This window comes from Scomber scombrus, chromosome 7, assembly GCF_963691925.1.
Source record: "Scomber scombrus chromosome 7, fScoSco1.1, whole genome shotgun sequence".
NCBI lineage: Eukaryota > Metazoa > Chordata > Actinopteri > Scombriformes > Scombridae > Scomber > Scomber scombrus.
In genome coordinates, this window is record NC_084976.1 from 635,680 (window position 1) to 663,000 (window position 27,321).

The 27,321-nt window shown below is 38.9% G+C and overlaps 2 protein-coding genes across 3 annotated transcripts in view; one reads left to right on the forward strand and one right to left on the reverse strand.

The window, feature by feature from the left end:
* Window positions 1-662: 662 nt before the first annotated feature.
* Window positions 663-4,446, forward strand: cnih4 (cornichon family AMPA receptor auxiliary protein 4). Of its 2 annotated transcripts, XR_009925375.1 has the most exons (6): window positions 663-735; window positions 1,629-1,697; window positions 1,870-1,982; window positions 2,083-2,223; window positions 2,334-4,206; window positions 4,241-4,446. XR_009925375.1 is itself a non-coding variant. In XM_062422625.1 (5 exons), exons 1-5 carry the CDS (start codon window positions 667-669, stop codon window positions 2,359-2,361), a joined length of 420 nt encoding a protein of 139 aa, XP_062278609.1. In that variant the 5' UTR covers window positions 663-666; the 3' UTR covers window positions 2,362-4,446. The 2 variants fall into 2 exon arrangements, 1 of the variants encoding a protein (XP_062278609.1); XM_062422625.1 differs by having other exon boundaries at window positions 2,334-4,446.
* Window positions 4,447-8,516: 4,070 nt separating this feature from the next.
* wdr26a (WD repeat domain 26a) overlaps window positions 8,517-27,321 on the reverse strand; it is a gene marked incomplete in the record, with an annotated part of 19,419 nt that continues 614 nt past the window's right edge. The window contains 14 exon segments of the mRNA XM_062422240.1: window positions 8,517-11,115; window positions 11,583-11,777; window positions 13,332-13,461; window positions 13,585-13,663; window positions 14,262-14,407; window positions 15,877-15,996; window positions 18,264-18,404; window positions 18,514-18,652; window positions 18,851-19,007; window positions 21,883-21,980; window positions 22,592-22,728; window positions 25,806-25,862; window positions 26,034-26,133; window positions 27,194-27,321. Of these exon segments, the coding sequence (XP_062278224.1) occupies window positions 11,093-11,115; window positions 11,583-11,777; window positions 13,332-13,461; window positions 13,585-13,663; window positions 14,262-14,407; window positions 15,877-15,996; window positions 18,264-18,404; window positions 18,514-18,652; window positions 18,851-19,007; window positions 21,883-21,980; window positions 22,592-22,728; window positions 25,806-25,862; window positions 26,034-26,133; window positions 27,194-27,321 (1,650 nt within the window).

The following is a 27,321-nucleotide window of genomic DNA, read 5'->3' on the forward strand; positions in this document are numbered from 1 at the left end:
CAAGGCACTTTTCACATAGAGCAGGTCTGGACTGTACTCTTTAATTTAATTTAAAGGAACCCAACATTATTCCATGAGAGAGAGAGAGAGAGAGAGAGAGAGAGAGAGAGAGAGAGAGAGAGAGAGAGAGAGAGAGAGAGAGAGAGAGAGAGAAAGAGAGAGAGAGAGAGAGAGAGAGAGAGAGAGAGAGAGAGAGAGAGAGAGACTGATAATAATAGCAGCACCACTATACACACAAATATTGAACATATTTTCTGTGTATTAGGTACTTAGCTGTATAGTATTACTATTATTTCTGGGAAATTATGAGTTAACTGTTGATACTAAGCTATGGCTAACTATATATTGGTACTATAATGTTCCATACCAAATGATGCTTTAATGGTATATTTCATGTTTTGTTGATTTTTTTAAATTGAAAACAAACATGTAATGGCAGTCTCTCTAGGATATGGAAAAACACAATATTTTCAGCAAACATTCATGCACAGTTACCTCTTATCTCACAAATCAAACAAGTAACCCCTGCAGCACATGATCACCAATGTTGGTGATAAGCGGTGCTGCGCTGTCTCTCCAGTCCGCTAGGTGGCAGTAATATACTAAAATAAACATCTCTCGGGTCAGATATTGGCTCGGGAAGTGGCCGGAAAAGGAAGAAGAAAAATGGAAGCGGCAGTGTTCATTCTGTCACTTGTCGACTGTTGTGCACTGATTTTTCTCTCAGTCTACTTTGTATCCTTCACAGCATTGTGTTTTTTGGTGTGTGTGTGTGTGTGGGGGTGGGGTGCGTGTTCGCCAAATGTGTAATCTCGTCGAAATGGTTTTCTTTATCAGCAAATGAACGGTAGCAGCCTAGCTAACCGGTTGCTATAAGTGTGTGGTAGATGAAGCTGTTTAGCAGCAGTGTGACGATGTGATACAGTGTGGACAAGAGACTGCTAACACATCATTATCATTGCATTGAAGGTTTTACATCAGTATAGCTGTATATGGAGATTCTAGGTTAGCCCCAGGTTTAGCTTCATTTCTTAGCAACACGTTCATCAAGTTTCATCATGAATGAATGTTTTATAAACCCAGGAGCTCGTTTAAAAACACTAACTGCTACTCTGACAATATTTCCAGATCCTTCAAAGGCTCTTCTAAACATCTGGATCAACCAAAAATGACTCTGCTACACAACAAGAGAGATGTGGAATCTGTTTCTTCAGTAGTGACTGTGCCGGTGTTTCGGTCTAACCAGTGACCGTGTTAACTGGTGACCTTTTCAGCCCAATGCGTCCGTGGTTGTCGTGGTTACAGTAGATGTCGAAAAACCTTAGATAATGTTGAAATTGAATTTTCAATTCAATACATATGTATATATTCGTACCGTATGTAAATAAATGAAACGCTGCCGTCAACAGGAGGCATTCACATGTCTTTCAATGAGGGGAAAAAATAGAATAGCAGAGCAGTTACCGTCTAATGTTAATATACAGAATAACATACTTTTTTTCTTCTCCATGCACTTTGGAAGGTGAAGTTGTGCTAGAAACCTCCTCCCTGTTTCTACAGCATCCTGATATATTGTGTTGTCATAACCATTTCATTATACACTGCATGCACCTTGACTTAAAGCTCAGATCATCACTCTGTCTGATCTAGAATGTGACTACATCAATGCTCGAGCCTGCTGCTCCAAACTCAACAAAGTAAGTGAACTGAAGCTTGTATACACTCCTCAGAGATGTTTACTTGTTTTTAAACTCATGATGTTTTAATGTATTATATGCAAGTTTCTGTTTGACTACAGAAGCTGTTAGAAGCTGTTTAATGTCAGTATTCTGATTTATAAGCTCTGTCTTTGATATGTTGTGTGTTCAGTGGGTAATTCCAGAGATGGTTGGACAGTGTCTGTCCACTATGCTGATGTTGGTCTCCATGCACTGGTTCATCTTCCTCCTCAACTTTCCTGTAGCAGTGTGGAACATTTATAGGTATACTGCCCAGATTTCATCCATATTGCAGGGAGAAACACACAGTTCATGTGGATCTAGGCCGCTGGGTTTACTCTGCTCATCCCTGTTTTCCCTGCAGGTACGTGAAGGTTCCGATGGGGAATATGGGCGTGTTTGACCCCACTGAGATCCACAACCGGGGTCAGCTCAAGTCCCACATGAAGGAGGCCATGATCAAACTGGGCTACCACCTGCTCTGCTTCTTCATTTATTTGTACAGGTATGAGTCATAGCATATACTGTTTATGATACGATCACTGTTTAATAGTGCTGGCTGTGTCACTGTCTGTGCGGTATTAACACACACGTCTGCCACCACTGTTTCTCCAGCATGATCCTGGCTTTGATCAACGACTGAAGCACCCAGCTTACTCTCTGACCCCGGCTGCCAAATTTCAGATTCCTGGGTCTGCTGTTGTTCCCCTTTCATCCTGCTCCTACTGTATGCATACAACCTCTCAGAACTTCTGTGCTGAAAACAACAGCAGAGTTTAGACTTTGATACAATACTAAGGTTAATATTTAACCAGTTAACACTTCAATGCCATCAGAACAAATACATCTCCTATAACAACCAATCAACAGCACTTGTGCTGTTTCTAGTTACTGTAAAAATAATATAATAAGCTCCATACTGGGTATTATCAGAGTACCCAACTAAGCCAAATTGGGGAAAGATGCAAGTATTGCTTCCACTAGATGCTCTACCACTTCACTTTACGTTAATTCTCAAGATCCCAAAGCCTTTCACTTGGATGACTGAAAGATGTTCAAGCCTCTGTAGTTAGTTAACTGGAAGCAGGAGGTGCCAGCAGCAGCTCACAGAGTGGAACAGGTGAATCTGTGAGGAGGACAATAAACGGGCACAGTATATTCTGCTTATGTAGGGCTTGTAGAACCTGATAATGTAATAACTTACTGATAATGTAATAAAGTGCATTTCCCAATAATGTAATAATCTCTATACCAATGATGTAATAAATTATTAAATGAACGGGAGGTTATTACATTATTGGGTTAACCTTATTGTTGTAGAACCCAATAATGCAATAATTTCCCAATATTGTAATAACATTACTGGGAAATGCACTTAATTACATTATCAGGACATTTTTACACTATCAGGTTCTACAGGGATGTAAACTGCTGGGCTTCTTTCAGATAGTCCTGCCATCAGTTTATGAACCTGTTCAGATGCACAGTTCAACACATATTGGATTGTTTCATGTTCAACTGTTTGATTTGTGAGAATTCTGACACATCAAGATGACATCTGGGAGTAAATGCTGGACCCACAGGCTGTACAGTATGTGACACCACACTTCAGCTGACTCAGCAGACAGACAAAGCTCTCTAATGACCCATTCAGCCATCACTTCCTACTTGTTTCACTCGTGCCTTCTTTTCCACAAGTAAAGTAAAACTTAAATTATAATTTATCCGACATCCTCATTTCAATTCATATTAATGAAGATGACTGCACCAGGTTCACAGTGGTATAACATATTGTACTAGTTTGTTTAGTCTCTGTGTCAGCTGTCAGCTGGAGTCTTTGTGCTGTGATCAGTTGGAGCTTCTGCTTTAGCTTGGTGTGTCAGGACCCTCACTCTGTCTCATCCTCACATGCTCACCCTCCACCAGTAACAAACACATGTGGAACATAACTGGTTAGTGACGGTATTGAAGTGTAGTGAGAACATTCGATCACTACTCCTGTTCTGAGAGCTAGTATGCATACAGACCCTGCCAGACTTCCAGCATCACACTCCATCACTGACACTCCACGGACAGATGTGCCCAACTACGAGTGTGTGTGTGTGTTCAGTACTAAATGTGATATGATGTGGTGCTGCACCACAGTGGGCAGAATGAATGACAATCACCCCACAACACACACACACAAGCCCCCTTTCACCATGTCTGCACCAAAGTCTCCTGTCTGTTGTGCTGGGAGGATGTCACACCACAGAGCTGGATCCTGTCTGAACTCGGGGTCAAAGTGTCTTGCCATAAGTAAGTTGTTGTGTTCGGTCTGGAAAGAACTGACATGTTGCTGTTATATTCTTACTGTATGAGTGACAGTTTGGATTTGACCTCAGTCATGCACTGATGTTGTTTACTGTATGACATTTAAATCTGACATTCCCTGTTTGAAAGTTCCCTGCATCAGGAGCTGTCTCCACCTCTCACTGGGATGATGGATGTGTGCACTCCTCTGTGTTTGGTGAAATGTGTAGACAGAGCAGTAACTCCATCACTGCTCTGCATTGTTAACAAGCCTCTTGCATGAGTTGTATGTACAGGTATGATTCTAGAGCCATTTCTCTCTGCTGTGTGGTTAAACTAGAGGGCTGCTGGTCATTACGTTCATGTCTGATTCACACTAAACTGTCTTATGCAGTGTTCAGTTTTTTCTTTTTTGAGATGTGGAGTTTCATAAATAAATCTGAAAGTCAAGTTGTGTCTTTATTTCAGCATATATACACATATATTTAGGGAATATTTTCTTCCTTTAATAATAGGAAAAATAGAAATATATGTGCTGAAAAGTTACGTAGATGGTTTAAAGAGTTAAAACTGAGAAAACTGGCAATAGAAAAGCTGAGATTTACATACCCCCAGACCCCCACAGGGGAAGTGCATCTTTTTCTTTTTTTCACCCCTGATGATTTTGCGCCCCTACAAAATCCCTAAAAGATTTCATTACTCACAAAATGTTGCTGTGACTGATCTTAGATGATATGAAAGCTCAAATCAAGATCTGTTGGTGCATGTAATTATCACCATAATCACAATTTTCACAATGAGTGATATTCCATTACATGGTCAAATATACAATAACTTAAAAATGAATGCGCCTAAGAACAAGAAACAACACAGACTGTTCATTCAGGATTCATTATTCTATTAATATCCAATGAATACATTTCATAATGACATCATGATAAATTGCAATTGAAACAAAAAAGCTTAAGTTCCTGTATGTAATAACAATAATCAATAGTAATAGATCATTGATGATTACTGAACTCTGAAAGGAGTCTCTGTAGAGATCCTTGAATCTTGTTTGTGGAGGTTTTAGCAGGATTTCATTTTCCTCACATTTCAACAATCTGTCTTTTTTTCCTACATGGTTGTTATTTTCAACAAACCCAAACCAAAAATGTGTTAGTGTGTCTTTCAGTACCTTCGAACTTCTTGGCCATGTCTGTGACTTTTAGCTACAAGACCATTGGTTCCTACTGAGGATGTCAATCTTAGAAAAGCTCCCAAATATTTAGTTTCATTTTTTAACCCTTACATACTGTTCATAATCTGACTCATGATTAGTCTCTACACCAATTCACATTCATAAATTCCCCATCACTCACGTTTGATTAATCCTTAATGAAGCTGTCAGAGTGAGCAGAGTGTATTCTATTTGTTTATGGAAAAGACTTTATTATAGTCCAGGAGAACATTTTATAGAATATAAAGAATACAACATGTTTGAATTGTCTCTTTAAAATGTTGTACATTTGCATATACAAAAATGTGTTTCAGTTACACCATTTCCTTTTTTATATACTGTGGGTAACATTAGGAAAAGTCCAGCTAAAAGAGATGTATATAGGGTGTTTTTAAATTTCTCAAATGTAAAAATGGGTCAGATTTGATCCTTAACAGTATATAAAGGTTAAAGGGGCACAATGATTTCCTAAAAGAGCTTCTCACCGTTGTTTTTATCAAATTCTATTCAAACAGAAAGAAATTGATTGGGGACTATTTTCAGCAGGGGATGAATCCACATTTGATGATGTGGTGAGTTTTTCTGGCAGCAGGATGGTGTGTTAAGATAAACTACAGTGTGTGAGGGAACATATCACCCAGAGCAACAATGTGGCTGAATGTGTTTTCAAAGGTTTTGGACAAAAATGGAGGTCAATGGCAATTAATTGTTAATGTGTCTGCACATGAGATTTGTTAATGATAGGTGTCCTATCAACAGTTTTACACACGTCTCTTATAATGATAGTCTATGGGGAAAATGCTTTTTGGGCCACAGGGGGATTTTTCACTGCAATACCAAGAGTGACCACTGGGAGGAGGGTACTTTTAAATGCAATATTGCTTTAGGTTGTAAAAGTCTGACATCCTTTTCAGGCTTTGCTTTATAAGAGACACGCAGATATGTGATGTCATATTTTCCTGAAGAAGTGGAGAAGTATTGAAATGGAAACACTTGCCCATTCAGTCCAATAAGAATTGCTCAGTTGGTGCATACACCAAAACAAGTTTCTAGTCTCCGGGTACACTTCCATGTTATGTGGCCCACTGAATATGCACAGTAGTGTTTCCTCCGCTGGCCGCACCTGCAAGTTTATTCTCCTCCTTTTTTATTTCATCATGTTCAAAGTGTACAATTCATCTGTGAGCAAAACATAAATACATTCATTGACAAACAAAGGCATCAAATGAAAATATCTTATTTCTAATGTTTTAAATGACCTTACTATTCTTCAGTCCAAACAATGTTTCAATATAGTGTCTGATTTCTATTTTGAATTGTTGTATGTGTGCCTTCTATTCAGTCCATTTGCATTTGTGAATATATTTTCCATGTAAGATAAAAAGGTTCGAAAATAAACAGTCAGTTCTTGTCTGTGGTGCACAGTGTACCATCTAACATAAGGTTACATTTAAATTAGGATTCACATCAAACATGCAATGTCCTTGCCTGTTAAACACAACTGCAAATTCTTTAGTAAGTGGAATTCTGCAGTGGTTTTGGATGTCCCACAACAATCAAACAGATTCACACAAAACATGTTCATTCTTTTTGGAAAAACAAACACCATTTGGTAAATAATTTAACGGAACCATTGCAGGCTTAGTATGATGTCATTTAAAAAAAGAACTGCCAAAGCCAAAGACGTTTAATGCTCCTAATAGAAAACTGTGCTCCACAGTGTCCAAAGTGTTATAATAATCCAAAAACAATATAAAGATGTTGTCATCAGTAAACGTATTGTAATAAATGAAATCTAAAATAAGGCCATTATTATTATTGTATTTGCCTTCCATGCATTAAACCAGTTTGGCAATCATCAATAATTGTACTAAGGCACAACTTTCATTTTACAGGAAATATACAGTACCGGTCAAAAGTATGGAGTCTCATTCAAAATAATGGGAATGTGTGTCCAAACGTTTGACTGGTACTGTTAGTGCAGACAATTTAGCGTCATTGTTAAATAAAGTTGTAGGCCTTCAATTGTCAATCATAAATAAATCTGTATGTGGCTTATTAGAGAAATAGTTGGAGGTAGTTGGAGGAGCTCAGTCGCTCAATGGCTCCATATAAACATCCAATACCTGTTTTTCTAATACTGAAGATATCAACCAGAAATCTATCCTTGACTGTTTAGTCATATCTTTGGTACAACAGGTAAAATACTTTTCAGGATTCATACGTCTTCAAATATCAAAGCAGTTTAGATTTAGGCATAATTGATCAAACTCTGAAGTTTTATTCACTCTTGGAGGAATACAATCTAGTATTGGATCTTTAATGTCAGATCCCTCTACTCCTAGGATTCATTTTACATCAGTTCTCAGGAATAAAGCAATTTCATCCCCAAACTCTTGGAAAAGACTTCTGTTTGTAGAATTATTATTAGTGACAAATATAAATATTCCCCCAAATAACCTTTAACTCCACAACTAAGATTAACCATCTACCAAAAACATGAACCTTACCCTGAAAAGCTCTACCATTCAAACTTCCCTCTCACAATGGCAACACGTGCAGACTTATTACTACCATAAGACATTCAAATATTTTCTCCCCATTGGTTCTTATGATCAGATATTGATGCTTGTCTCTCTTGTACAAAATAAAGAGTCAGACTTAAATTTCTTGCAAAATAATAAAAGCCTTTTTTCAACAAATCTCTGAGAGACCGAACATTAAATAAACATGCTGATGAAGACAACCTCTTACTCTCAACGTTAATTGAAAGATAGTCAAAATGATAAAGGTTTATGGAAACTCCATGTTCAATGTTCAATGAGACTTTGTTCTACATTCTTTGTGCGTCGCCTCTGTCATATGCTGCTTGACATCCTCTTCTTGTTCTTTTCATTGGTAGTCTCAGATTCCATCTTCTTTGGTAGCGCCCAGCCTCATTCACCTTTCTTTCAACTCTTTTCACACTCTGCTGTTTCTGTCTTTACTGTTGCGACACCTACTTTCTTCAAGTGTTGATACTTTCTGTATTTTGCTGTAGTAAAATGTGAATTTAAGTACCACTCTCAATTATTACTCTTTATAATATTTTTGCCTTTATTTCAAACTATGAGCTCACTTTTTCTAAATATAACTGCACCAAGATTAGATGGATGAGAATAAACAGGATCAAGGTAGCTGACTAACTGACTAGCACTGGTGCTCGTTATCACACTGGTGAAAGATGATGAAAGAAACACATTGTATTAAGTACATATCAAATGAGAGACACTAAAAAGGAAATAATCTTTTAAAACCCTGAATTCTTTATTCAAAATATGCATACATAACACATCTCCTACAGAACAATACAGAACAGTACAACCACTTTTTGTAGTAACACATTTAAAATGTAAAATGGTTTCTGGCAGAAATTGCCTGCAAGCAAACAAAGTTCCTACTTTGGCTTCTTACAGCAAGAAGAGAACAGAAGAGAAGCCTGAAATACTCAGAATAAACAATGAAAATTGCAGAAGCAGAATCTAGAACACTACATCTGTGACTGACTTAAGGGAGGGGGGGAGAGAGAGAGACAGAGAGAGAGAGAGAGAGAGAGAGAGAATGTTGTGTACCACTAGTGTGTGTGTTCTGTGATGGAAGAGTTAAAGCTGGTGATGGCTGCTGCTGTTATCTGCCAGGACTGGAAATGTTTTGGACAACTGACAAACTTTTTTTTTCTTTAAATAAACTTTAAACAGAATTTGTAGAAGCAGTTTGAAAAATGTCTCATAAATGTTCAAGCTGAAATGTCATTTCAGCTGCATTGTGGTAAATAAACCTCGGAACAAAGTTTCAGAGTTTTAAATGTAATGTGCTGATTTATATTACAACAGTAGTGCAGTCAAAGTTTGGTCTGAAGGTCTGACAGAGCAGCTGGAACCTTCTTCAATTTGACAGTAAAAAGCAGGTTTGGAGAAACCTGAACAATTGTCTGGTACACAGCCTCATAATACATGCCATAACATACAAATACACAGCACATATTACATAGAACATCATATCAGGCAAGATTGTTCTTTTGACTCTGAAAAGGAATCACTTTGTACAAGTTCATAATAACTTTATGTTACACTTGTGTACAAATGTGTTACACACTGATTGTTAAAGATGCACTCCATTGTATTACTGTGTCCTCTCAGCTCACTGGTGATGTGTTGAAACTTAAAGGGTAATTCTGGTGATATGCTCTATTTTTTTTTTTTTTTTTTTACCATCAACATATCTCAAGTGCAGTCTCAAACCAACAATTAAACCATCTACTAACTAGTATTGTGTATCAAAGCCTTATATATCTTCTTCCTCTGTGCCATAGAACTCCATTGTTGTCCAAAAACTATTAAAAACACATCAAGGGGCCACACTGCTGCACTGGGTGACATGTTCCTTCATTACCATGAACACACACACTGTAGTTTATATTGACTGAGTCTCACACACACCGTCCTGCTGCCAGAAATACTCACTAGAACACCAAATATGGATTCATCCACTGCTGAAAATAATCCCCAACAAATGCACTATTTTCTCCTGTTTGAGTAACGTTTGCTAAAAACTACAGTGACCAGCTGTTTTAGGAAATTACTGAGACTTAAAAAAAAATGAAACTTTTTTAAGATTTACATCATTACTCAGAACCAATGGGCTTGGGGCTGTTTGTCAGAGAGTGTTGTAAAGTCACAACGTAGAGACAGACTAACATATTGTTGGTTTTGGTGTTGTCATGAGGTTTGTTGACAATAAGACACATATAGAGTAAAACCAGCCTCATCTTTTTAAACAGTTCACTGTTGAGCTGGGGAAAATGTGGGGATTTGGGAGTGCTAGTGGGTGCAGTAAGATATCTGGTAGTGTCTCTTTTAATGCTCAACTCCATTTGTAGTGAATAAAAAGCAAACAGCAATAAATAAAACTTAAAAACATTTAACAACTAAACCAAACCAAAAGAAATGTATATGAAGACTGCTATTTGTATGCAGGGTGACATGTCAACATGCTGCAAACAAACAATGATTTAGAAATAAAGAGCAAACAGTGAAGCCAGAGCAAAGCTGTAACAGCAAAACAAACAGGAAGTCCACACTGAAGGCATGAAGGAAACTATAGTCAGATAATCCATATACAGATAAAAAGGTTACCTCTCCACACTGCTGCTGTATATTCTCAGACTCCATATATTATAACAGGTATAGTGAGGAGAGCCATCAAACACATCATCCTGTGCAATTCTATGCAACATGCTCATCAAATACTATTCTTTCTCTGTCTATAAGCAGGGAAGGTGAAGGAAAAAACCAGGAAAACTGTATTTAAAAAACAGACAATATAATGTAGAATTTTGTATTTAAAAGACTATCTTCAAGTGGGTGTCACATCCATCAAATGTTCCTGCAGGTAAAATCTCTTAAAAGGTTCCAGGGATGAAAGAGCAAAAGAGCTTGAGGCTTCTTCATGTGAGCAGCTCAGATGCAGGACTGAACACACACCACCCTCCAGATGCTGCTATATAACAGCCTAGAGCCCAGTGAACTACTCATCAATAAATTATGTGGCTGATAATAAATAAGAGGAGGTGGGTGCTCCTGGATGGAGGTGAGGGTACGGGTCCCGACAGGAGGAGGTGTGTCACATCCTGGAATCCAGCATCACCTGGTCAGCCCTACTCTCAATCATTTCTCTGTGTTCTGATGTCCTGATACACAGCGACTGCCATCCCCCTGCCTCCAGGAAGCTGCTGTTCAATCACCAAAGCTTTCCTCGCTTTGTCCATTTACGTGTCTACAGAGTCTTAATGCTCTTCAGGTTTACAAGCAGCAGCAGATCATCAGCTGTCCATGCTGCAACATTCTGACAGAACAGGAAGAGGACAGAGGTCTTACATACTGTGGTAGTCCACTACTGGTAATTTACTGACAGCAGTGTTTTACTATTTTCTATACACTCAGGTTCAAGTTTATGAGGAAGTCTCAATATAACTTCATTAAAGTTCTATTGGTCACTTTTTGTTGTATACTGAGAGCTGTTTCTAATATTCAGTCCCTCCTCATTGATATGAACAGGCTAGATAAAATGGTAAGTATCGTTCATTTACTCTGTCTCATATTTGAAATAAAACTGAACATATTAGCTTCAGATCAACTTTTAAATACATGTTTACACAGAAGAAGGACTGTGGATTTAGTCCATTATAAGTACATTATGAAGGGATCTTCTAATGGTCAGTATGAACAGGAGGAATCATTACAGCAAGAAAAACACACTTCATGTTCGTCTAAATCTTTTATAGACAACTAAGCACAGTTTCATCTACTTACCATTGAGCCCCTCTGAGTCCTGGACATCAAGGAAGGGGGCAGGTCCCCAGATTCGGACAGTTCCATCGTCGGAGGCGCTGGCCAGCAGGCCGGGCAGGACGGGGTTCCAGCTCACACAGTTAACTGTGCGGGTGTGACCAGTCAGCTCTGCAATGGGCAACTCACTGCGCCGGTGCCAGATGTAAACCTTGTGATCTGTGAGGAGATAGAAAACTTTATCTGCTGCTACCAGTTTATTTACACCTCAATAGTGTAAAAGTGTTAAGTTATACTCTGCTTTTGCCTCCGAGCTTGTTTCCTACTACTTTGTTGAAGAATTAAAGCTTAGCTGGGTGTGCTCAGGGGTGGGCGACTGCTCATTGCCCTGCAACTTACCATCTAACTAGCTGGAGAGCTAATATAGGTCCAACTAGGGTGTTTCTAGTTGGACCGTTTTTGTTGTGTTGTGTCATTAGGCTGGTTGTTTGTTGACATTAGTGGGAGAGAAAGAAGGTGTTAAACATCACAGTGGTTAGATTTTCACAGAGATTGTGGCCCAGGACGCTCCAATAATAATCAATCTACAGGCTGATATACACAACCATGTTAGAGGCTGTTAACACCCATTCACTCATTGGCAATAAAAAAGATAAATAAATGTGAATAGCATCGTAATAGTTACATATAGAACCTGTGAAAGGCCTGAACCTAAACCTGTGAACTAGTCAGTAAAATGATTATAACAATAATAATAATATAACAGCAGACCTGCCAAAGTCATAAAGAAAACAAATTCACTACCACAATAGTGTTCAGTTCAAATGCTTTCACACTACTCCACTTTGCACACAATCATTTCCATACTCACCTCCATATCACTGATAGTTATTCAACATACAAGTCAGCTATGAAGAGCTGTGTTTTATCCCTTAAAAGCCTAACCAGGTACAAGGAATGCACATTAGCCATGACTACAAGTTTTATATATATATATTGGATCTGTTGTATTTAATATGAATATAACAATGCCTAATGTATTGGCCCTGTCAAATAAATAAATGAATGAATTATTAAAAAGCCCAAGCCTGTTAAAGTGCAGCCTACTGAGAGTTATCTGGATCATCACCAAGACGTTTTAGATAAAGTTCAACATGTGACATTTAATTTGACATTTGAAACACTTATTAGGTGATTAACTGTACTGAACACGCATTGCTGAAATATGTTAAGGCAATTACAGCTGTTCTTTAGAATATTTTAGTAAGGTTCCATTTTCATAACAGATGCAAGATTATCATCTAAAAGTCCCTTGTATGTTCAATGAGGTGAGCCACACCAATTTCATACCCAACATCACTAGCATTTATATCTGATTTTTTTAACAGTGATGAAGGTATGGCCACAGTACAAACACTGTGGAGCATAATGTGACTTCTGCGTTTAATCGTTTAATCTTTTTCAACAACTTCTAGTGTTCAGATGATACATTCCTATTTTAATGTCATATCATATGCAACATGTTCTAGCTTTTAATTGTCCGAATCTTTAGTTGAGTTTATGTCGTTTTGCTAAGAGTATCCCAAACAATGTAGTATTGGTATGTTTTTGTTGTATATTACATTATGTGTAAGAAAAAGTAACTTCATTACAAATTGTAATTGTGATAATAACACCAGCTGATCAATAGGATTTATCAACATCTATCAACATTCTGATGTGGATAACTCTGTTATGAAGCTGAGCTTTCTACTGAGTGTCATGTTGTCTTGCCTTCACTGCCACTAGCAATGAAGTCTTCATTGTGCCCTCCAAAGCAGGAGTGGATGGTGTAGAAGCCCTGGGTCACCCCTTGGTACTTCCTCACCAGCACCCGGTCCTGCAGGTCCCAAAGGTGCACTCCCTACAAAAACACAGCACATTCCAAAATCAACTCTGACCTATGAACTAGCAGCAACTAGCTGAAGTTAAAATGAGAGGACAGTGAGTTGTGGTGTGAAATATGAGGAAGTAAAAAGCTGCTCACCTGAGTAGCGACATTGAGCAGAGCTAATCTTCCATTCTTTGAAACAGTGAAGGACATGATGGGATGGTCCTCTTGCACTCTGGAACCCAGTAACATATATCATCATCCACAGGCAGAGACATGTAGATGCACAGAGAGGTCCACTACTTCAATCAATAACAGTTATATCATATTGCTCATGTAATTAACAGGCTCACTTCAGTTTCACACATGCTGTTTTCTGCCAGTATCCATTCAGTTAACCAGATGTGTCTATACCGTCTCTGTATTCCACTGCTTGTTCTGTTTATTCTCTAGTGGAGGTATGTTTGTTTGGCTCATTCATTCAAGTTGCTAAATTTGCTGCTGTTGAAGAAGAGAAATGTTATTTGATTTTGGTGAAACTCATGTCTCTGTGGCTCATCTGTGTTGGCGGAAACTCTCATGTTTGGAAGCTACCAAAGCTAAAGAAAAATATGTGCATTTTTAATGCACACGAGCAGGCTGTGAAACAAATGTCATGTGTGGTTGGATTTCTGTGATAATAAATGGCACACAAGTCAAAAAGGTTAGAGGCTGCTTTATAACTTCATCCTTGTCTTGGCACAGTGAAATGAAAAGATAATTTTGGAGTTTAGGTTCCATGTTGTGCAGAGGTCTACAGTGAGGTTACTCAACAAGTCATGCTCGTGACTTACATGTTTCTGTCAGTCAAGTCCTCAAAGTTGTATCCTCTGATTCGTTGGTGGGTGTCAGAAGCAAGGACGGTCCGGCCGTCACTCAAACACCACAGGCACTGCACCCGCACTCCCTCCCAGGAGTCCAGTAGGTTTCCATCCAAGTCCTGACAGACAGAGGAAACACAATATATTCAGGAAATCCATCAACACCTGGATTCATTCAGTATTTAGGCTCATTATTTGCTGTTCTTTATTTAAAAACACCCAGTGAGAGAAAAATCATTATCAGGTCCAACATTCTGTAGTTTCAATGTCAATGCTTGTGAGTGATGCTGAGATATGAAGCAGTGAGCAGTGCAGAGGAGACAGTCACAGGACTGAGGATGAACTCTCAGACATTATGAATACACAGAATATTATCAGCGGAAATGAATTAGTCCCTCAGTAGAGTATGTGACTGAAGACAGCTCTGATGACTGATGATGATGAAATGATTACTGGTTACAGCCCTCCCTCCCTCCCTCCCTTCCTTCTTCCCCCCCCCCCCCCCCCCCCCCCCCTCCCTCCCTCCCTCCCTCCCTCCCTCCCTCCCTCCCCCTTTCTGGCAAACTGAAACAATACACTGTACAAATGTTTTATGTTCAAAGTTTATCATTAATTTAACTTTAATAACTGGCCAGAAGTTTCGTTTTAATTATTACCAACTTAACTAAAATGATCAACAGAATGTGAAGGCCACTTTGTACTACAGGGGCAATGATGAGTCACTGTAGCAGTCCAGTCTTTTCCCAGTCCAACGTGAGAGGACGAAGAAGAAGGGCTGCACAGTAATGGCAGAGACATAGGACTGTTAGTACGTCTCTTTATTAAAATGTTTTTGCAGGTGAGAAAGTAGCCACATAGACTCCCAATATGAGCTCAGTTTATCCAAATAACATCTATTTTGAAAGCTGCACTAGTAGTGTGGGAGCAGCTGGCTGCTGCTGTAGCTGATCAGATAATATACTGGCTAATGTTAGCTATGTGTAAACTGGTATTGGAACTCATGGTAGAAAGCTGGATTGATATCGAAAGGATAAATACATTCTATGTTATTTGACGTAATTTTATGTTTTATGGAAGTTGTGATGTCTTGTGGGAAGAAAAACTCGGTGAATGTCCTTTTAGAGGGATTGCTCATGATGAGGACTGCATGAAACCATGAAGACTGATGTAATCAAACCCTGACACAGAACTTCTTGAGTCCTGCTACTGGCTTATTCAGTGCACACATGACAATTAAATGTTATTTTTAGTTTCTTTATACAAAAGTCCTGCTTTTATATTTTGAACTCATTAGTCAATGTTTAGATAGTTTCTTTTAACATATGAGCCAACATGAAACCCAGTAAACTGATGTACTGCTTTCATCAGAATGAACAAGTCATATAAACTATGAAGTCAGGTTAAAGTCAGGAACAATTCTACATATCATTATCAGGACAGCCTTATGAGGCAAACTGGGAACTGGACTGGCACTGACGACAGTGCTTAAAATATCAATGCATATCAGTGTTTTTTTGTGTGTATTTACATAAAATTCCTAACGTATGTTGACACTGACAGCAGAGTGTGTGCTGTGAAAGATACTCACACACTGGTAGAACTGCCCTCTCTGGCCACCGGTGACAAAGCGTTTGCCATCTGGATTCCAGGCCACACTGGTCAGGCTATCCTCGTGAGACTGACTCATCTTTGTTCGTAACTCCCCCGTCTACATAACAGAGCACAGAAGAGAACACAATGGAATAAAGTGCACTCAGATTTACAGGTTCATGTAATGTGATCTCCTAATTACTGGGCAACACAGTCTCATACTAAATAATACACATCTCTCATCATGTTTGAAGAGGTTTGGTGGAGACTCTGCACATTACATCAATCAATCAATCAATCAATCAATCAATCAATCAATCAATCAATCAATCAATCAATCTCAATCAATCTTTATTTGTATAGCGCCAAATCACAACAAAGTAATCTCAAGGCACTTTACACATAGAGCAGGTCTAAACCTTACTCTTCACCATGCTTACCAGTAGCCTATTTTTATGATACATTTGATACTTATTTGTATGTCTTGTGTATTATTTTGTATCATTTATGGTATACTTAATTCTTTCCTTGTACTTACCATAATGGGAAAATGGAGCCTTTTTTCTTCCAGTCAGTCTTACCCTACTGCCAGTTACAAGAAGATCAAGTTTTGAAGATTTTTGTCCATCTAGTAATTGCAGATGGAGTTCATCTGCCTGTCAATTCATGGTATGTTCTTTCTGTCAGTTTGACTGTACTGCCAGATTCTACATTAAAGAAGGTCAAGTTGGAACATCTTTGTTCATGTGGTAACTGGGGATGGAGGTCATGTGCCTGTCAATTCATGTGAGGCGTGTGAAGCCATGCTTGGTTAAAGCTGCACTACTCAATATTTTTGTATAAACAATTGATCAAATGACTCAGTTAATGGTTTTTTTTAGCATAAATTGCGATTTCTTTCAGCTCTACTGAGCTTTTTAGCCTCTGTCAGTCATTGTTTTAATTTCTCATCAGCCTGGTTCTCAGCAGCAGCAGTGACAGACGAGCTCTGATGAACCCACTGTACACTACCTGCTCAACAGTGTTTTCAGATCTCAGCAGTTCACTTGGGCGGCTGTGGTTCAGGAGGTAGAGCGGTGGTTCGATTCCCGGCTCTGTTGATGTTGTTGTTGATGTTGATGTGTCCTTGGGCAAGATACTTAACCCCAAATTGCTCCCGTTGCTGTGCCAACGGTGTATGAATGTGTATGAATGGCTAGTTTCCCTCTGATGAGCAGGTTGGTTCCCTGTGTGGTAGCTCCTGTCATCACTGTATGAATGTGTGTGAATGACATGTAGTGCTCTTTGAGTGGTCATAATGACTAGAAAAGCGCTATATAAGTACAGTCCATTTACTTCATAGCACATTATCATATCACTGATTGAAATAATGGGTAAGAACTCCAAATGTCACTCATTCATTTAAAGGACTGGTTCACAGTTTTTCTAAGTCTGTCTGTACGATATCACACATCTGAATGTACAATATAAGAATTATGAGCGGTTGTCATTGCTCCTGTTCATATTTTGCATGTGAAGAGTGGCATTACACTATTAGAAAAGAAGGTTCCAGTGGTCTGAGTTCAACCAATCACATGCTCATTTAAAAACAGTATGTTTGGAAGATCTCCACTTGAGTTGTCTGACTCAGATTGCTTCAGCTTTATATTAGCTTCAGTTGGACTATAAAATGTAGATTGGATTTTATCCTCCAACTTTACATTGGAGTCACACTCACTGGAGATTTTTTCATGGCCAGTATGAAGAGGAAGATGGCTATTAATAACAATATTCTATTAAAGCTGCAGAGGTGTGTCTTGTATGAGGAATGAGTATGACTTGCATGGATGAAGTAGTAACAGCTGAGAGGGGAGGGAGGCTTCATGCTACACTGTGAGCTGACAGTTGAGAACAGTACCAAGAACCAGCAGTGCTACAAATGTTGGTATGGTTGCCATGGAGAAGTTGGTTGGCTGGTTGTTGTACAACCCACTGCTGGTAATTAGGAGCAAGAAATAAATTTGAGCTAGAGCAGCACAATTAATCACAGATTATCAAATACTTTTTTCCGGCATAAGCATTTCACCAGACTAAAGTATTTTTAATATTTAGTCTTCACGCTTTTTTTATGATTTTAGCTGGTGGGTATGGATGACATAGTGACAGAACAACAGCAGGAGTAAAAGAGTAAAATATGAATATGAAAAACAATATTATGCATATTTTTTCTTTTTATAACAAAGTTGATGGTGGGTTGGTGACTGGACCGTGGTCTAAAGCTTCAGAGACATCACCTGATCCTAACTGATATTCCAGGACAAACAGCTTTGTTGTTGTTTTGCTTGTTGAATTTGACTAAATGTGGATAGGGACAATTACTCAGCAGCTGTTTGAGAGATGTTGTACCTGTACATTCCACAGCCACAGCTCAGAGCAGTCATCAGGACCACAGGCTATCAGATAGGCATCATCAGGGCTCCATGCCAGGTAAGAGACACCATAAGCATGACCCTCAAGAGTCTTCATCAATTTCAGCTGCTGGGTTTCCTGTTGAGCAACAGAATAAACTGTGAATAAAGCAGTTATTTCAATTCTCAAACAGCAGCTCTTCATTTTTCCTGCTCTGAAATGGAATGATCAATGAATGATAGATTACCGTGTCAACATGCCACACAATGACTGTGGTGTCTTTCGAGCCGGTTGCCAGTTTTGTGCCATCGTTGGAGAACTTGCAGAACCAGACTTCATTGCAGTGTTCAGTGAGGATCTGCTGAGTGTAGCACGGGAACTGTTTCCTAAAGATTAGTTACACACAAACAGACGTCCAGCTTCATAATGTATATAAACATGATAGATCAGGTGACAGATGACTGGCTACTTTGTAGTTTGAACATATTCAATGCAAACCTGATAATTACAAAATGTATATCAGAAGCCTGTGTTAATGAGGCAGAGTGGAGCATTGGTATAGTACAGTATGTGTGGGTTCCTACCGGCTGCAGGCGTGGTCCAGCAGCAGGGACACAGAGTCCAGTCCACTGTCCAGCTTAGTGTTGTGATAGAGGCAGCGCTCCCTCTGCAGCTCCACCGCCTGCTTCAGCAGAGTCTGCAGGCGGCGAGGAGGCAGCATCACTGACGGAGGCAGGTACGCTGCACACAGGCACAAAGATTCCACTTAGTTCACAACAAATAGTGACCAAATACAGCAGCTAATATTAAGTATACAAACTCAAATCCAAATTAAACACACATCGAGAGGCTCTGATAGTTAGCTAGTTCTCCAAACTGTCAAGATTAGATGTGTACAGGCTGTTTTGCATGGTGTCAATTTTACTGAACAATGTGACTTATATCTGTGAACCCTCCACATCTGTTCCTCTTTTTACTGTTACTGCACATCTGTTAACCCTTTAGAGCCAGCACTACCCAACGTGCTACTTAACATGCTAGTGTATGTGTGTGTATCCCCATCTGCTCATCTGCACATTGCATATATTCTTTATATTATGAACATTTAAACATTCTGTACTCAATATTTTGTACATTCCATTCTCTTCACTTTGCAGACCTTCCAACCTGGGAGAAAGTCTTTGAGTACCACTTTATATTGTAAAAAACAATGTTTCATGTGTCATTGTACTCTGAAATGAAAGCAAAGAACAAATAAACAACTGCAGTTAAAAAAGAAATCATGTAATCAATTTATAAACCAAAATGTATTCTAAACTTTTGACTCCTCAGAGTAGCCACCTTAGGCAGATATAACAGGTGAACACACTCGTGGCATTCTTTCTACAATGGAAATCAAATATTCTTCAGAAAGTTCTTCTCAACTTTGTTGCAGAAGTTCCCATAAATGTGTGGCACTTGTAGGTTGCTTTGCTTTCACTCTTCTGTCCAATTCATCCCGAACCAGCTCGATGGGGTTTAAGTCTGGAGACTGTGCTGGCCACTCCATGTTTCCAAGCTTACCATCTTGTTCTTTTTTCCTGAGGTAGTTCTGGCATAGTGTGGACTTATGTTTTGGGTCATTATCTTGCTGTAGGATGAATCCCTGACCAACTAGGCGCATACCAGAGGGTTCTGCATGGTGCTGCAGAATGCTGTGATAGCCGTTTTGGTTCAGGGTGCCTCTCATTCTGTACAAGTCACCGACCCTGGATCCAGAAAAACAGCCCTAGACCATCATGCTTCCTCCTCCATGTTTGACAGTTGATGTCAAACACTGAGGAACCATTCTTTCACCTACTTGACGGCGTACAAAACTCCTGCGTGATGAACAGAAGATTTCAAATTTTGATTCATCAGTCCATAACAGCTTCTTCCAGCCTTCAGTAGTCTATTGGTGGTGTTTCATGGCCCAGGCAAGCCTCTTCTTCTTATTCTGACGTCTTAGCAATGGCTTTCTAGCTGCAACTGGAAGTCTTCTCTTCACAGTAGAAACTGAGACTTGCTTACTACGACCACTATGAAGCTGTGCTTGAAGCTGTTGTCCTGTGCGCCGCCTATCACGCAAGCTGTTGACTCTCAGAAACTTGTCTTCTGACTCTGTTGTGGCTTTGGGTCTGCCAGACCTCTTCCTTTCAGAGTTTCCTCCAGTTTCTGAGTGAAACTGTACTCACTGACACCTTGACTTTCTTTTCAATTTCTCTGTAGGAAAGCCCTACATTTTTATGTGTTATGATGGTCTGTGTCTCTTCTATTGTTATTTGCCTTTTTCTTTCCATTTTTATAGCAACACACTACTTTCTGCAGTACAATACTGTTCAAATAATGCTCACAAGGGTATGACACCACAGTGTGTTCCAACACTACTTTTATGCAGACAGAGGGGGTTGTAAGTAATCAAGAAGAGTTGGGACATCTGTAGGAATTGATAGCACCAACGTTCAAGGTTTGATCAACCTGCAGAACAGCTTTAAGTTGTTAACCCATTTCTTGTTCCCTGAAAAAGGCCATTTTGTATCATTCTGAAATGTACATTATTTTTTAGTTTTTGGTATCCTTACCTTTTTTGTTTAACCTCTGGCAGTTCACCACTTACCTTTGTACCATTTCAAGCTATTCATTGGCTTGATTTTCAATAAAAAACTGGAAAAATCAGGGTGTTCTAAAACTTTTGACCGGTAATGTATATGTGTGCAGCAAAACATATATAGGCTAGCCCATTTCTCCTAGATACAGTTGAGCTCAATTTAAAATCAATGTAAGATTTTTACATTTTTCTTGTATATCTTAAATTTCCACTCCTAAGAAATAGCCTTCCTCTTGTTTCAGTGCAAGTCCAATTTCAATTAAATTGAAGATCTTAAAATACAGTTTTTCTATTCTCCTGCTCCTTGTTTATATCAGAATTCTATCATCCCTAAATCAGAGCTACTTTATATCTGCAAGACAAAGTCATTACTGCTGTAAGCACAGCAGCAATATTTTTCTCTGGGATGTTATCTCCTTTCTGGCCAACATGAATATACTATAGATCTTGCCATTTTTGTTGTAGGCTAATTGTATCCTTTTTAACTGGCCATTTGTCATGTTTCATATTTCATGGATGTCACTAAATATCACTGATTTAATTGCAAGCCCAATATGCTGCTGTGCGGAGCGAGTGAGGGAATGCCCTGTTTATACACCCGAATAGAGCCTAATGCACTGTCAAGGCACTTTGTGTCAATTTTGTTTAAACATAATTTAATAATTGACATACTAGGACCCTTTTGGCAAAGATGAACAACTAAAAAACATTTCACATAAAAATGTGAAAATCTGTGTTTTCAAATCTGACTGCAGTGTGTATATTAGAGATGCACTAACACAAGGTTTACATGTAATCCAAATGAATCATGTCCATACATAATCTAGACAGGAAACTTAATGCTAATGTCATGTAGGAAGCAGCTGCAGGATTGTAGTGTGGGCAAGAAGGCGATGAGGATTACCCACTGCTGTTAATGCTTACAGGTCAGTATATGGATATACAGCATAGGACAGTGACAGTGTTGAGGGAGTTTAAACACAGACTCACTTTGGAGCTTATCTAGCAGCTTTGTTCGGGATGCCGTGCCTTTGCCTTCCCACTCTGCTTTGGCTCGCAGGTCCTCTGCATGACTGCACATCAGGTACCTTCAAAACACATGATGACATTTTCTCACCCACTATCAGACAAACTTACAGAAAGGTAAGCAAATGTATCACTTCAGTGTCACTGTCAGTGTTTTAGCCTGGGTCTGTTCTGTTGTTCATTTCACATATATAAAAAGTTTCTTTCACAACTTATACATATAATGTTCACTATCAGACTACCAGAGTCATTTTCTCATTGAAGTGAATGGGAAGCTGTGTTGACTGGTACTGATGTGACAGGTGAGTATTCAGCCAGCAGAAACAAACAGTTTTCATCAGTATCACCTTCACAGTATTAGACTGAATAAAATATACTGTGAGATCTAACCAGCAAAGTTACAAACATACATACACATCAAGCTACTTGCTGTTGGCGTCTTACATTTTAATTGTCTATGGTGACAGAGTGACATTACTCTAGCTCCACCCCCCACTGCTCTTTATAATGACCTCTGCTCTCACACTCTGATGAAGCAAAGTGTACAGAGAACTTTACTGCAACATGGGATAAACTCAACTTCAACTTGAAAACATTTTAGCAACAATTCACATTTCAAGTGAAATTCTCTGTAAATTGTGCTTCCACCAACATTAATTAATGTGGAACTGACCCACTCAAGATGTGGATGCGCTCTGTGTTGTACTTGAGAGGAGTGAGCTCAGCTCTGAGGACCTGCAGGGCCTCCAGGACCTTCCCATCCTCCAGATACTCCAGATACTTCTGCTGTAGCAGCAAGAACTTCATACGCTGCACAGGTGGACACAGAGAGGACAAAACCACAAAGGACAAAGGATATTAGCCATAATTATGTCCACATGCTGTGTGTTCTGCATGCTTGTCCATTACTTACTACTTTTCTATAATCAATCTTAACTGAATACTTCATTACCAATAAGAATCCTATCAATCAGTCTCCATAGTGTAGAACAATCAGCCTTTCTTTCTGGTTCTCACTGAACAGAGTGGGAACCTGTGGTACTCTACCAGAGAACAGTTGCAACATAATATTTGAGACCATTCTATCTACCATCTCTTAGGTGTGAATGGGCAGTCAGTGTCTCTGTCGTATTTGTCATAACTAACAAAGACTTTGAGATGAGTGTTATTCTGAAATCTGAATTTCATAATCATACTAATGAGTTTAAAAAATATATTTATCAGATTATTTCATAATGTCATTTTTTATTAGATATTTGCCTGTATTTATTCATATAATGATTTATTTCATATTGTCTCATTTTGAACACTTCACAGTACCGTGCATTCTTCAAGACAATACGTCTGGTGAATTTTGTGCTCATGTTTTTTTTTATGCAACCTACAAAATCTTATGTTCACCTGTCAGCAGGCTGGATTATTAACTGGGTAAAGCAGGTAACTGCCTGGAACTCCATGGTCCCTAAAAGCTTCATCATCTGATATTTAGTGGTGATTTAATGACATTTGTTTGTTGATTTAAGTGCTTATTTTTTGTATGGTATAATGTTAAATATGGTCAGTTCCAAATCTGCTGTACCGGTTGCCTTAAAAGCTTCAAGCTTGCTGTTCATCTGGTTTGTGGTGGCGATATATTTGACATTTTGGTAAGAGTGCTGGGCTTGTTTGGCCTATTTGAAATAGTGGCTAAACTGTGTAATTACAACTTTTGTGTCTGTCACGTGATGCTTACTGGCCCAAACTGTATTTTTCTGGCACACAATCATTGTAACTAAGATCAGAATTTTTAATCAAAATTTGATCCATTCGCATTCCACATTTGGAAAATCTAGAATTATTTTAACCCCATTCAAGTGAGTGGAGCAAATGGAAGTTAGTCAGCTCGGCCAGTGGACGTCTCTGATGCGCATTCTTGACTATGGGCCCAAACATCAGAAGGTGTGGGCAACAACTGGGCATCGTCTTCACAGCCAGAAGCTGATTTTTTTTGGCTTCATATGCCACTGAGCGACACTAAGCATCTTTGAGTCCAGTATCCAGTTCTCCTTAATAAATCCATGGCTATAACGGCCCGTTTCAGACAGAGGCTGAACTGAGCCTGTGTAAACAGTTTAGTGTACTGTAGTTACTTTTATTAAATCAACTACAATTTAAAATATCAAGAACATCAAAGAACACTATGCAGGTAGATTCACTTTATGAATTACCTTCAAATAACTAAGCCTTTCATCGCCAGATACATCTCTCTGTATTTCACAGTATACAGTTTTTAAATCTCAGATTGGGCGGGATATTCCTGTTCTGGCTGTTTGAATGTCTACAGAGGATTCCACCAGCTGAGGCAGCTAACTTCCAGTGAGCCCTGTGTTAACTTGAATAGGGATAAACTAATTTAATTGTGCAGCACTTCTAGACTTTCCAGATGTTATCATACCAAATGGATCAAATGGTGATGGTGAAATGAGCAGATTTCCTCCAGTAGGGCCAGGGCCTTTATTTACCTCAACTGCAGAGGGTACCATGTTTTATTGGGAGTAGGCTTATAAGAGAAAGGCCTTTATTTCTAATTCCCTCTGTTTAATAAGAACATTTGGTCATATCTTAGTACTTTCATTTGCTTTGTTAACTTCTGCTTAGCCCTCTGCTTACTTGAATGAGGGTCAAATCATTTCATTGTGCTGCTCTTCTAGACTTTCCAAATATTATCGGACAAAATAAATCAAATTCTGAGAGTGGAATGAGTAATTACACTGGGGGTTGTGTGACTTTTGTTACATTACTAACATAATGAGAGCTCAATACCCCAACAACACTGAAGACAGAACGGCATCTTGAGACCAGGTCCAAGGAAACACAAAGAGGGAAAGTGCAGCATTTCTGAATTTGGTGTGAATGTAGCCTTGCATGTAAGCTAGGTGTATGAACACTACAAAAACAAAGTTTACTTTGCTTCACCATCATCACATTACAGTTATTCATCTTACATAGCTACAAATAGATACATGACCTCACTACTATGCATCCTGCAAACAGCTGTGTTTAAAAAAGATAGATGGTATTAAAAATAAGTAGCATCTTTCTTTCACTCGCTCCCAAAACAAACAGTTTTCAGTTTGATAGGTTGCCATTCCTTGGTTTCAGATTCTCAAATGTGAGAATATGCAGCTTTTCTTGGTCTGACATAATACAGTAAAGTGAAGACTTTTGGGGTTTGGAGAGTTCATCAGAGAAAAACAACACTGTGACGTCAGTTTGTTATCTAGTATATTGTGTTTGATGTTTTTCACTTCTTTTGTTTTATGAACCAAATGATTGAGAAAATAATCAATGATAATAATAATAATAATAATAATAAAATTGATTAGTCAACAATGAGAATAATCAGCCTGTAAAAGTTACATTTCCACACACATGAATGGAATCCAATGGATACAGAGTGGTGGAAAATGGATTCTACTGTTATTTCTAGAACACAGCAGCAGGGTTTACATGGTATGTTGCTAAGTATATGTGATGCAGTACATTGGTTTGGTCCTTTAAGTCTGTCCTGCTAATTTCATCTCAAATAGAAACAATAACACGCTGAGAGCAGATACAGGAGGAACTAATCATCACTGAGACAGGACGCCTTCAAACATCCAAATGATTGTATGGACTTCATACTCTTGATAGACTTTTGCACTCGCTGCCGACACACGAGTACTCATTTAAATCAGGATTTTGAAATTCTGCGTTTTCCGTTTATTCTGTGAACCTGCATCATGTTTATTCCTGTGGTACTGACACAAATGTTGTGTTTGTGCGCAGCTTTTAAAAAGTTGATTTGCTGATGAGACAATACATGATTAGAGATAAAACTGTGTGTCAGTGGCCTGAGGACTGCTTACCACTATGGCACTTGGAGAATGCATCAATGCCTTCAGCTCATTCAGGTCACTCTCAGCCTAAATAAAGAGAGAGGGGAAGCATACATTCAATCCATTACATACTTTTACAGTGATTTAAAGTACCTGTCCTTGCAAATTCAATCCATATGATTTCCTCTACTTGGCCTGAATAAAGTGATAAGGCCCTCCTGAGAATATGGACATGTAGTTCAAAGAACTTGGCTCAACCTTGTCCCACTCTCCTTCCATGACATGATTGCGAAACTTGGTGGCAGAGGGGTGCTCCAATCTGCAGCCAGACTCCTGCATCAGGAGGTCCACTGTCTGACTGCAAACAATATACACAGCAGAGTAAAAAAAAAATCACATTGTATTCAACGAGCTCAGAATGTCACATGATTCATGACTCATGATTCATTTTTAATACAGTGACTGGAAGAGAAACATGTGTCTTGTCATGTAAACGACTCATAAATAACATCTGACAGCCATGCACAGAATGGGCTGAGCTGCAATAGAGATGTTATCAGTGATAAAGAGGAGAGGAAAACTGTTCATGATGCTCTTTAGTGCTCATTAACTTACTGCTGGAAAGTTGTGATTTGCAAGTTTTATAGACACTTGGTTATTTATGTGTGTAAATATCCCTTATTTCAATGGTTCTTACACAGTACTGTATGAACTATAAAGAACATGGATTTGGTTCATAAAAGGTGGGTGACCTAAGTTTACTTTCACCCATATACTTGATATTTACATATGTGCCAGAGACAAAACCAATCAAAGACAAGGAACAGTGGGAGAGAACACATTCCAAACTCCGTTCCAAAGTCAAGCCATTTTAAGCCGAATGACTCATTTTCACTGTGTTGAATATAGGCCTACAGTAAGTACATACAAATAAAGTTGTTATTATAATTATCATTATTATTATTGTTGTTGTTGTTTGTTTTTGCTACAGTATGATCCACAAAGAAGCATTTGGCTGTAATGACTTGCTCACTGTTACCTTCCTGAAGTGTTTTGATGAACAAACAAACAAACAAGCGTCAGGAAGAAAAACTGTTTAAAAACTATTAAAAGCTTCTACTCCGTCTATGAGCGTGTGTCCACTGCGGACCACCGTCCCAAATACGGCTATAAAAACTTATTTGCTTGGTGGGTTAAATATAGGTTGAATACACCTGCGAGGCCTACAGACTCCTAACATGTAATTTCATGACATGCAATGATGTTAGTACATCGCTGACACACAAGACAGCATCACATTTCACTTCAAATGAGGTGTAGAGAGGGATGAAAGCTGTATAAGGTCATCGTGACAGTTCGGACTGTATGATGGCTTTCTGTCAGAGATACATATCTACATAACAGCTCCGCTCACTTACTTGAGACCTAAATCATGTAAATGTTGTCCTATGAGCCGGATGACGTCCTCCTCACACTGAGACAGTCGCTTCTTCTTCTTGACGCCAGAGTTGGCATCGGTCGGGCTGTTGTTGTTGGACGCAGGCTG

Bases quoted from the DNA above. Each gene is read 5' to 3' on its own strand.
- cnih4 (XM_062422625.1), top strand. From the start codon at position 667: ATGGAAGCGGCAGTGTTCATTCTGTCACTTGTCGACTGTTGTGCACTG. The intron at 1,983-2,082 runs GTATACTGCCCA...TTTTCCCTGCAG, and splicing joins GCAGTGTGGAACATTTATAG to GTACGTGAAGGTTCCGATGG. The intron at 2,224-2,333 runs GTATGAGTCATA...CTGTTTCTCCAG, and splicing joins TTCTTCATTTATTTGTACAG to CATGATCCTGGCTTTGATCA.